Source organism: Anas acuta, chromosome 12 (assembly GCF_963932015.1).
Source record: "Anas acuta chromosome 12, bAnaAcu1.1, whole genome shotgun sequence".
In the NCBI taxonomy this organism is placed as follows: Eukaryota; Metazoa; Chordata; class Aves; order Anseriformes; family Anatidae; genus Anas; species Anas acuta.
The window spans coordinates 7,821,356-7,833,697 of NC_088990.1; the positions used below are offsets into that span (position 1 = coordinate 7,821,356).

Sequence of the window (12,342 nt, forward strand, 5' to 3'; positions counted from 1 at the left end):
TTACCAAGTTTTGCAGATGTCCTTGATTAGGACAGAGTTGCGGGAGTCCTATGCCTTTTAACCACCGAGAGTTAAAATCCTTCCTCCCTGCTTCACTTAGCCAGGAGCTTAAATAAATAAGCAAACCCACAAACACAGGAACTGGGTTGCAGATGCCATTAGAGTCTTCCAGCACTACGTGGCCATCACAGCGATCACTGGTTGCCTTCTGCTCCCCTTCCTGCAGCCAGCCAGGTGCTCCACGTCACCGAGCCCACTGGGATCATTTTACGAGCCCAGCACCTTGTAGGACACATGTGGCTGTTTTTGCCATAAGACAGGACTAGCTCCTAGATAGCCAGCTCTCTGAACAAGGCAGGTCTTCCTAGCGGAGTCTCCAGACACAAGCTCTCCATTAGGGTTAGCCACAAGAGGAAGGACGGAAAGAGAAAGTGAGCCTAAAGAAACCGCTAATGTTCTGCAGCGTCTGGTAGGATGAATGACCCCCGCAGACATATGCTGAGCAGACAGGACAGTCCTCAATTATGTCATTGCTGGAGCATTTACTTCAAGGAGAAACGTGACTGCGAACGCTGGGCTTAAAGCCCTGGCTGGTTTCGCTGCCTCTGGATAAGCTGCTGGAGCCCAAGAGCATTAGGTATGTGCATGCAGCATGCACAGGCAATGACACGCATGTCTGTGTATGAAACAGCTTTACAGACCCAGGAGAAGAGCTGGAAAAAACCTGTTAAGTTCCATTCTGCCCTCTTTCCCTTGTGAATGAGGGACCTAAAGGATTTGCTAAGGTATTGATGGGCACCAATTCAAACATCCCAGTGGGCAACCCCCAGCTTCCCTCAGGAAATCAGAAGCGAATCTTGCCTACACAATGAAAAATTCCTGCTTGCCACACTGATTTTCCCCTGCCTCATCTTCAGCATTTTATCCTTGTGCTAACTTCTACGTACTTCCCTCAATAACATTTCCTAGCCTTTAGGCTCACAACTATGTAAATATTTGCAATCAGGCAGCACATCTCCCCTTTCTGATCATTGCTTAGCCAAACTATTTATGTACAGCTCGTTCCACCCTGCCTCAGAAATCAATTGCTTCCCCCCGTCTTTGTTTCGGCTTTACCTCTCCAGAAATAGTTGACCTTATGGATACTCTTTGTGGGGTTAAGTCACAAGAATGTGGCTGTGTAATACTTAAAATGAAGATTGCTGGAGAGGCACACAGGGGTTTCCATTTTGCTCTTTGGCGTGGGTTCTCCACGTGCTCACTGGGGAGCTGTCACCCCACAAGGGACCATGCGTGGTTTAAAGAGGATGGGATTTATGAGGATGAAGAGCAGCATGGCCCGGAGCAGGCACAATCTCACTTCACAGCAACATGCCGTGTATTGATCATGGCCGATTTGTGTTTGTTAACCACCCGAGAGGTGAAATGAGCTGCTGCTGGAATTTGTGCTTGATAATCAAAGGTGTTTGTCAGTCTTCAAAATGCTCTGCGAGTAGGTGCTTGATTTGGGTGCATGGGGAAAAAAAAAAAAAAGAGGTTATGTTCCCTAACCCCCTAGCTAGCATAGGTCCCTCACAGCCCTGCTTTCTGCCTCGGCTTCCCTGCATTTCCTAGACAAACTGCTCTGTTTTTTCCTCCGTCTCGCTGACTGAGAGGTGCTCTTGCTGCCTTCTCATTTCACCTCCCCCAACCTGAATTTTAAGCCATTTAACAGCTTTAAATGCACCTAATGAGGTTTCGGTCTGCACTTTGCTGCTGGCCCTCGGCTTCTCTGACACTGGGAAGAAGAGAGGTTTGGAAACCTATGGCGGATTTCCCTGCGTTGGAGGTCTAATTATATGGTAACTGGTGACCCTGTAAGTACAGGGTAATCTGCTGTGTAATGCTGGAGTAAATTATCCCACTACTGCTGTCTTTTCCGCTGCAGCCTTCTGCGGAGATGGAAATGCAGCCGGCTAAATGGTAATTAATCTTTGACACCCGCCCAGGCCGGTGAGGAGCAACCTGTGAGAGCCCCCGGCTCTGCGGGGCCACAGGACCTGATCAGGAGCCACTGCTGCGGTGTCACCTGGCCCTGCTGTCACCCGGGGACCAGAGCAGGGGACACTTGGTCACCCAGGTGTCAGCTGCTGGGGGCAGTGCACGTGGGCTGTGGCTCTGGAGCTGGATGAGGTTGTCTCCTGCCCGGGACTTAGGCATTGCTTATTCAGAGGGACTCATCCAGAGTCGTCTGCAGGAGGAAGAGGGCAGGCATGGATGGGTTTCCTTGGCTGCTTCCTGGCTGAATTTGGCCGTGGTGGTGTCCTGAAAACACCTGGGAGGGCAGAGCCATGCCCATGTGGATGCAGGGTGGGCGCATCAGCACCCTGAGTCAACAGGATGGGGACAAAGGTCCCAAGAGGCTCCTCCACAATGGGGTGAGCTGCCTGGGGCACTTTTTCTTATCATAAGGGAGGCGAGTGTGAACAGCACCACTGCCTTCCTCTGAAGCCACCCAAAGCAGCTGGGCACAGACCCAAGCATTCACCCATCACAACTCCTGGAAAACCAGAGGAGAGGTCTGCTGGCTGTCTGCCCATCAGGAGATGTTCCTCATTCTCTCCCCACCTTAATCAGCCTGCTGCTCTGGGGCTGGGGGCTGCCCGTCTGACCCCTGTGATCTTTATGGCGATGAAACATATTTGCACACCTTTTAGACCTACTGACATCCTTCCCTCCGGACCGCCTCAGGTTTTTATAGTAACCCCGGTGATGATTTTCAGGTAATAGACTAATAAAATATTTTAATTTGTTAGGAACATTAAGGTGGGCACTGTACAATTCTTATGACATTTAAGTAGTGATTAAAAAAAATAATAAAAAAAAAAGGGTTTCTGAGTGAATTTCTTTTCCAAACAGGAGCACTGAAATAGAATGTCAAAAATCCCACACGCTGGTACCCAGAACAGCTCTGACACCTCCTGCTCGTGCCTGTTTCACTTGAATACCTGCCAAGTTAAATAAGCAACCGTGTTTTTGTCAAGTGAGCCCTCCCCCTGAGTGGCTCCAGCAGTTTATGCTGCATCTCAGCCTGGATGTCTCCATGTGCCATTGCTCTCCATGGGCTGGCTCTGAACTAATGGGTGCTGAGCTGGCTAACTGTGTGCTTTTGCACCTCTGCCTTTCTCAGCTCGGCAACATTCGCCAGTGTCCTTCCCCCCATCCCATTGCCACTTCATTGAGCACTCTGATTGACCAACAGGACAAGAATGAGAGCAAGGCAGGGCTCTAGAGCATCCCACCATTTCCATGGCTTGCAACAAGCAGCGTGCCACCAGGGAGGCTGCTGCATCAGCCCCTTTCCTCTGGCTCTGCAGCAGTTGTGTGGTTTGGAGAGAACAAGGCTGCCCTGAGCGAAGCAGGGGCATTTGAGAGGACAGCTGCCCTTGCGGCAATGCGGGTGGAATTTTATTCTGGCTTTTTTCATGGATTTTCTGTGTGCCCTTGTGCTCTGTGCTTCCCTTCCTAACCTGTAAAAAAAGGGGCGATGCAACCCACTTGCTTCACAAAACTGCTGTGCAGGTAAAGGCTTGTACAACGAAGCAAGAAATGTCATGGAAAAGCCTGCCAAGAAAGGGGAAAATAGGCAGGTGTTTAGCTCAGGGTTAGTTACACCTTGCACAAGAGACAGGGTGTTACACAACGAATATTATGTAGAAGAATAGCGAAGAAGTTCCTTTGTTCCGTGAGCGTTTCTGCCTTGTACCTCAGCTGAATCGTACAAGATTAATGGCAGGCGGTGATGTAAAGTCTGCACTACAAGGCAGAGGCAAGGCGTGTGAGCTGAGGCCTTGCCATTGTCATTACCTGACCTTGCACGCTCCCTTTTGCAACCTCAGCATTTTTTTCTCAATAGTATTTCTGGGTGGTTATTTTAAGAAAACTGTGTTAAGTTTCTTGCTTCCGTGCCAGGCACCTGCTGCTCGGCGAACGGGCCGTGACTAAGCACGGGCTGGAAATTAGAAGAATCTGCAAGTTCAAGCAACGAGATGCTGGGCCTGTCTTCCCTTAGGAGCACATTTAATAGTGCTGCTTGATTATGAAAAGATAAATCTGATGTGATTGATGCAACAGGGGATTGGGTTTGATGATCCTGGGAATCCCTTCCTCTCCACTCCTAATGAATTTATTTTCTAAGGGCGGGGGGATGGCAGAAAACAGCAAAACACACGGATGCCTGCTGATGCTGGGGTCTCCACCCCCAGATTTGTCTACTTCCCATCACAAGAAGGGGGAACGGATCTGTCTCCAAGGTCTGCCTGTCCTGAATGTGCCAAGTGGAGGTGGAAGTAGGGATCCCCCCGCTTCTCTCTTCATATTTTCCAGCTACCAAGAACATCCAAAATTCACTGTCCTTGAACCAGTACACCAAGTGTCTCAACTCACAGGTTCCCTACGTATTTCCCCTGTACTTACCTGTCTCCTGTCTCTTACCTGTCTCTTTTTATTTACTTATTTTTTGTGGATGTGTATCTCCTTGCTGAAGATGACCAGGGATCATCTTTTAAGAGTGGGGAACTGAGGCACAGAGGGACTAGCTGTATTTCCTATGGTGACAGACTACAGATAGCATATAGAAGGGGCCTGCAGCCCAGTCCAAGACTGATATCACTTCTTCTCCATGCACCTAAGTGGGGTCTGCCTTTCAGAACAGGAAGAGCAGAGCAGAAAGCGTTTTTCAACAGAAGTATTCACTGGTTTGGGATTTCCATCCTCTATCAAGTCAAAGGGCCTGAGCTTGGGATTTCTGAGGGCACTGTGCAAGGTTGTTTCAGAAGGGATGCAGAGGGCGAGCAGTAATGTTTGTGGGTTTTTTTTTTCCTCTCGAAGAGTTATAATTCTTTAATTGCTACTTACTAATAAGTGAAAATGCTGTGATTTCTGCAGGATCAAATGGTGCAGGATAAGCTGTTTATTAATTAGCATGCTTTTAAGGCTGGGAAAAAATAATAAAAGAAGCAACATGATTGCAGATGATAGCTATAAACATGACCCAAGCATTACCTGCCATGATATTTTAGCCAAGAGGAGGCTGTCGTGTTAGTGCTGGCCACGCGACTCTGACAGTGAATAAAAAATCTCCAAAACGCTGCTATTCACAGACATGTGCTACATCTCTCTGGGGCCTGATCCTGTGAATAACACCAGGTACAGCACTTGTGCATGTCAGTGCTCCTCTGGTTTCCCCAGGGATTGCTTGGGCAACTGAGTGCTAAGCCCAGTGGTAAGTGGTTGCAGGATCAGATTCATAGTCTGCCGAGCATTTGGGATGAAAAGAGCTATAAAGAAGTCACATATTATTATGTCACATTGCAAAGGTCAAGTCCTGTATTTGTTCTGTCATAAGGGCATGATTGAAAGGCAAAAAAATAGTGTCAGGGCACAGGGGGAAATCATTTTTTAAAAGCTGCCTTCGGGCCTGAGGATACAAAATTACATCAGAGCTTAGAACTGAATTCCCATCCACACCCTGCAATTCGGTTTTGGCTCAGAAAGGCATAAACGTAACAAAATCACCTTTTGGTGGCACGTCTTCGTAGCTGCTGACATAGCCCCTTGTAAAGCCGGCGAGACCTAAACTCACACTCCCTTGTGATTTGGGCAGCAGTCAGAAACTGCCAGAGCCCTGCTCCGCCACAGGTCCAGGAGGGCTCTGCAAACAGACCGAGCTGCTTCACACCCCATAGGCATTTGCTGGATCCCTGTTGCTGCTGGGGCAGGAGTACAGCAGTGCTGGGAGGAGGCTGGGCGCTGCGAGAGCTGGTCCTCCATCACCTGGCCAGGAGCACACGCTGGGGGGTTGGAGCCTTTAGTTCTCCCTGCCCCCAGGAATTTGTCCAAGTCATGGCTACTTTGTGAATATTTATGTGCATCTCTTAAGGCTTGCTGGCACAGGGAAACTATTGAGAAATAATCTGGGGAGCCATCACTTTCCTGCTGTAACCTGTTAGGGCGCATCAAGCTCTGCAGAGTGTTTTTGGGTGGATTAGTTCAACCCAAAACAGATTTAAGCAATGGCTCCCCAACTTTCAGGATCCACAGAACGCTTCTTTGAGCACAAGCAGCAAAACCACAATGGACAATCGAGTTCAGTATTTGCTCCTCTCATTAGCTCCTGCAGCTGACCTCCAGCATGCTGCCAGCAGCAGCCTCTGGGATGCAGCGAGTGTTGGGGACCCACCGTGCTGCATCCCACCTCGCTGCATCCCAAGGCTCCAGCATCCAGCACACAACACTGGGACCAGGGCTCGCCTCTGTGGGAGAGTAAAGAGGATTCACCAGCCCTCAGCTGGCTGGCACAGCTCCCATCAGCCACCACCTTGGCAAAACCGAGCTTTTTTGCATTGCTGGAGCATTGAACCCACGCTGATCTCCCCGTGCTGCTGCACCAAGGAGGGGGGGAGCAGCAGTGGGGCTCTCAGTCTGCTCACTGGCAGCTGCAGGCACCCGGCTGTTCAGGCACCGGGGCTGTGCCTAGACTAGCAAACAAAAGCCATGAGGGTTGGCATGTGATGGTCCAACTGTTTAAATGGCCAGCGTTAGGTCCCCGCCAATTCAACAGCATCCAAGCAACTGCTGAGAGGACAACACAAAGCAGGAATGGTCCCTGGTAGGCAGAGCAAACACCGCCCTGCTTGGAGGCGGGAGAGGTTTGCATGGAGATAAACCACACTGAGCACACTGCCATCAGAACCAGAGGATGTCCCACACCGTTTGCTAGTGCAGACACAGCCTGGATGCCCACGGAGGAGGACTGCACTGAGGAACTTTTGCATTCATCCCGTTACCTCTCCATACAAGCCCCAGGGAGCTGCTGGAGTAGAGAAGCACGGACATTTCCCACCGCACACGAGAGCCCCTCGGCTGCCACACGCACTAGACCCGACCTAGTCCCGAAGCCGCTCGGCCCCACGGGTGTTTCCACGGCCAAGCAGCACCAGTCCCCCGCCTCCAGCTGCCCCAGGGGTCGGGATCCACTCACTGTTGCAGCTGCCGGCGGTGCCAGTCTCTGTCGCTGCCACGCTGCGCTGAACTGGCCCTTCGGACGCGGCCCTTCCTGACAGTGAATGGGCGAAAACAAGGGAAGGAGACAAACAAAAGAGAAGGGGAGGGTGAGAGAGGGAGGGAGGGATGGGGGGGGATGAAGCAAGGGGACAAGAAGGGAAAGGGTATGTCTTTAACCGAACCGTACGTCTCGCACTGCCTGCAGCACCCCAGCTCTGCGCAGCCCTCACCAGGGGGGACACGGGGCAGGCGAGCCCCCAGCCCTGGTGGCTGGCACCTGGCACCCCAAAACATCACCTGCACCAGTGCAGAGGGAGGGTAAGGGGTGAGCACTGGTGCTGGGCAAAAGCCAAAGGGGGCTCCGGGCTCTTCAGACTTCTCCTTGGCCAGAGAAGCCCCATCTCTTGGCGACCCTGAGCCCCTCTCTGGACAGCCTGAAGGAATTTTAGGGGTCCTGAGAGGTTGCTGTGGATCTAGTAGCTAAGCTTCCAGCTCCTGATCCATTGCCAGCCCTCCTGGGCATGACGCAAGGACCCATCTGTCTCTGCCAGCAGAACAAGACCCAGACTTGATGTCTGTACTCAACCAAGTTCAGGGGTAGCCAGAGAGAAAGGGCATCTTTAGCCAAATGTCCCAGTGAAGCACCTGGTACATCAGCCTGCTTTTCCCCCAAAGTCTTTGTCCCATCACTGCTGTTGCAGGTGCTCGCAAAGCTGAACCCTAGGAAGGGATAAGGGAATTGGAAAATACGATGCTACAATTTCCAGTGCATCGAGGCAGGAAAGGTTTGGGGAATGGAAGGGAGGAGAAAGAGCAAGGATCTCAGTGTGCAAATTAAAAGTAAACGATTAGCAAAAAGTCTGCTGGCTCTTTAGTGTCTTTTAGGGTCTTTGTGTTCCCACCAGGACAAAAAGGAGGCAAAATCCCAAGATGAAAGGGCAGTTGGTGAGAGTGGTGGTTTGGGGGCAGGCTTCTGGCTGTGGTCCTTAGGAGCTCAGGCTGACAGCTGCCCAGGGAAAACCCAAAATACGGGCTTAGGGTGTGTCTGGCTAGTCATCACCCCGGGGCGCCTTCCCACCCTGCTCCAGAGGTGAAAACTGAGCTGTTAAATGTAGCTGACAGCTCATTCTGCTTGGGGAATTGCTCTGAGAATGACTGACTCGCCTCCCTTCCCAAAAAGTTGAGGTAGGAAATGGGTGGGGGAAAGGTTTAGAAAATTGTTTCATGATGGTTGTTTAAATTGCCTCTGCGTTACAGGGTTACAGTTGGGGAAAAAGAAAGAGAAATATCTATCACATAAATCCGCATCCTAAAGCCAGCTGTGGCAGAGGTATGGACATTGGAAGGAAGCAGAGCAGATGAAGTCATCAGCAGTGGAAAAAAAACATCAATATAATATAGTGCAGAACAAAGCAAATTCTACCTCAAACGCAGAGCTGAAAGAGAAACATCTTCTCCTGTCAGATCTATTACCATGCATTTATTCCAATAACAAATAACTAACCCAGAGAGTAACCCAAACTTGATTTATTCCTCCATCTAAGTAAATATGAAGAGGCAGCTGAATCTGACTCCAAAAACCACTGATCTCATATGTTTTTCTTGTATGTATTAGAAAAATTAGGAGTGGAGTTTCTGCCTTACTGCCAGGGGATGCTGGCAAAGCATCTGAGCTATAGATATTGTATCTTGTCACTAATGACTGCAGGGAACTAAAAGGGATTTGGATTTTTTTAATGCTTCACATTAATTGATAATTTGGTCTCTGAATCCACAGTGGAACACAGGATTTACTATATTGGATCAGTCTGGTGGCCCATCAAATCTGGCGTCTTGCCTTGGTGATGCTCAGAAAAATTATCTGCCAGCATCTTTGCTTGCAAGGTGGCTGGCCATTTCTGTAAGGCCATACAGCTGAAACAGAGGAAAGGTCCTTCTGGTCTCTCTAAGACACTGAAACATGGTTTTGGCTAGGCTTATAATCATCCCTGTATCTTTTCTTTTTTAATGCAAGGAAAAAGCTCTGTGACTACAAACATTTCCAAGAGACGTGCCGCTGTTTTTCCTCTTGGTCACCGCAGCTCAAAGAACAAGAAGGTGAACCTGTGTTTTCAGAGGGTAAATGAAAACACAACCAGGGCTGGGAGGGGAGCGAGATGCCTTGTACTGAGCAGAATGATATTGATTAGGCAGTATAAAGATTTCACTCACTAATTCCTTTAGCAATCTTATCGTGTGTTGCCCACATAATTGGATGGGGAAGAGAGAGGTGGAATCACTTAAGCGTTCAAAGCTCAATACGCACCAAGAAAAGATTCCTATTTTGTGTGTGTGTGCAATTTTGTGCATCGTTGCCCCTTGATTGTACATTGAACATGCTCTCTTTGACAGCCCAGTCCTAAACAGCCTGTTTATTAAAGACAGCTGCTTGCAAACAGGGGCTTTCTCCATCCAGCTGGCGTGGAGAAGGAGCTCTCTGTGGCTGCAAGAGAGGCAGGACTATGAAACAGGGGGGAAATCAGGAAAGGAAAGCCCATGGGAGTTCTGGCCATGCAGGAATCAGGAGGGAAACAAAATATGTTTTCTTTCCATGTAAATATCTTAATTAAGGATTGCGATAAAGAAATTTGCTTCTTATTTTTTCTAGGGAGGTCTTCAGTTTGTCTGGAAGTAAGGCCTGTCACATGGGGGACGTTTTCAAGTTTCACTTGAAAAACCACTAAAAGTCACACAACACATCAGGAAAAGGGAATAAATAAAAAACAACCCAAGTCATTTTACCCATGCTCCCCCTAAACTGGCTATAACTTCTCTGACTCGGGTTGTCTCACTGCTCACCCCAGGGCTGGGGCTGCTCCCCACCTTTCCTGGCTGATCTCGTGGCTGTCCCCCAGTAAGGACACCTGAGAGCGGGGTGCTGTGGGTGGGAAGGCAGGAGAAGGCCTCTGACAACTTGGGGGGCAGTGTGGAAATGGGCCCAACAACCTACAGAAGGTGAGAGTTTGGCATATCCAAGCCTCCCCTAAGTGGTGATGCTTCTTCCAAAATAGGGGTGATTTTTTTGGTATGCTCAGAAACACACATATTGCTTGTGGCGTACCTGGGGCTGGAATAACGCAGCTTGCTGCCATTTGGTTCTCTACCTTCTTCTGCTCTAGCTACACTTTTAATCAGGCCACCTTGGTAAATACAGGAATCGTGATCTACTGCAGCCTGCTCCATACACGACCTTTCCTTGTTTTGGCACAACGGAGCACATCCTGGATGGATCTCCATCATGGGAGAGTCTCTGGATTAAGCTAGGCACCGTGCTCCTTTCCATGCCTCTCAAAGTTTTCAGGCTAATGGGGTGTTTGGAGCAGGGACTTCAGGAGGAATGGAGGACATTACAAGCAAGCAGCTTCTTGCAGGTGGATATTCTCTCTTGGATAGGTCTGCTACTCAAGAAAATAGACTGCTCAAGGATGGGTGGGGTTCACAAGTCGCTTCCTCTGCCTCTCTGGATCTGTTTTCTGTGTTTGCTTACCTCTAATAGATTATTTTTTATCCACAAATCTGTTCAACCACTTTTTTAGCCTATCCTAACTGTTGGCACCTACCATCTCCTGGGACAAGGAGTCCCAGCACCTTACTACCCACTGTAGCACCTCCGTTTGATCTCAACCTGCCATGAACATCACCAGCTGCCTGAGATCAGGACATATTGTCTACTGTTGTGATCCCAGCAAATGGGAGGCCAGGTGTTAAAAACCGTCAAGAAGTCAAACTGTAAAGCTTCAAACTTCCCCTGCGCTCTGGAGTTCAGGTCTGGTGGTTAGGAGAAAGCACACACCTCAATTCACACCTCTGAGAACTGGACTGAGCTTTGAGTTAAAGATCATAAGCTTGATTAGCTCTTGGTGAGCGTGCGAGGGTTTGGGGGGGCACATGAAGGGGTTAAGTGTGAAAGTCAGCGTTAGAGACAATATTAAATAAAATATATGAGCCAAACGACTTGCAGTGCAGCAGCAGCAACATATCCCAGGCAGCAGCAACGGTGAACATGGAGGTCAAGTACCGTAGCAGGGAGTTTTCATTTCCCCAAAACAAACTGCTCTTTTGTGTCTCGGCTTCAAAGAAGATGTCACTAGATTGCGAGAGCTCTTCACCTGCCACATCCCTCTCATTACTGAAATGAAATAAATGGCAACAGCATGAAAACAGCAACTCAAGCAAGAGAAAGACAGGTCGACAGTGAGGAGAAGGGAGGGGGGACAAGGTGCGAGCGGAGGGCTTGGCAGGGTGGAGAATTAGGGCAATTACCATTTCTGAGAAAATGCCAGAAATACAACACAACCTAATTTCCCCAATTAATTCCTCTGCACTTGAGCTGCTTTGTGTGAAGGGCTCTTAATGTTTCAAACAGGAAGAAGGGGGAAAAATAAAGACTCTTCAACATTTGTTTTTTTCCCTCAGTGCAGAAATGAGCAAGACTTGAGAAAAAATGTCTGTCTGAAACACAAGATGATGCTGTTACATCTTCCTTCCAGGAGATAAGGAGCTGTGCCATGAATTCAATTTGCAGAGGGTTTTATAGGAGCCACAGAGATATCAGAGAGCAGCACATTCAGTATCACACCGACTTTTCCTGCACGCAGAGCACACCAGGACGAGCACAAAGACACTTACCCCATGTACCCACAGCGGAGCAGTTCCCTCACCTCCCCTCTTTCAAGCCTTACTACCACTTTGGTGAAATTTGCCCTTTTGGCCCCAAACCACCAGTTGGGGCAGCTGTGAGGCACCACACTGTGAGCCACCCGCACCTCATGGGTCATACAGGGGGTGACGGCCATGAAAACAAGCAAAAAAATAACAAATCGGGTTGGGGTGAGGGAACACATGGGCAAACAGAGGTTGAAAAGGGCATGTAATGTTTTCAACGGCATATGAAGAATCCCACACATAGCAAACTATGGCTCTGCCTGGCTGGCCCATCTGTATCTGCACCAGGGGTCTCCAGGGAACATCTCCAGGTCACTCTGAGATTTCCCTGCCCCTATTTAGGCATGACAAAGCAAGACATGCTCTCCAGAATCCCACCTGTTACAGGAGAAAATGAAAGTCCTTTTCACTTCTAAGTCCGTTCCTTACTGTACCATATAATTACAGGCATGAAACCTTCCCAGCACCCTGGGAGAAAGGGTGGAGAGAGAGTAGCACGTTATATTTTCCACCTGGGAGAAGGGGCAGAACAGACAAAAGGTGATGCTTTCCTGCTTAGCATCTGCACAGCATTTAGCTGCTGGAAATTATCCT

At 49.2% G+C, this 12,342-nt stretch overlaps 1 protein-coding gene across 7 annotated transcripts in view; it reads right to left on the bottom strand.

Annotated features, from left to right (window-relative positions):
• NTRK3 (neurotrophic receptor tyrosine kinase 3) overlaps nt 1-12,342 on the bottom strand; it is a 195,263-nt gene that overhangs the window by 17,177 nt on the left and 165,744 nt on the right. For 6 of the 7 annotated variants that reach the window (XM_068695400.1, XM_068695402.1, XM_068695406.1 and 3 more), the window contains one exon: nt 7,022-7,096. The exons of the other annotated variant lie outside the window; for it this stretch is intronic. In XM_068695400.1, the coding sequence (XP_068551501.1) occupies nt 7,022-7,096 (75 nt within the window). The remainder of the gene's footprint in view (nt 1-7,021; nt 7,097-12,342) is intronic. 7 annotated transcript variants of the gene reach the window in all.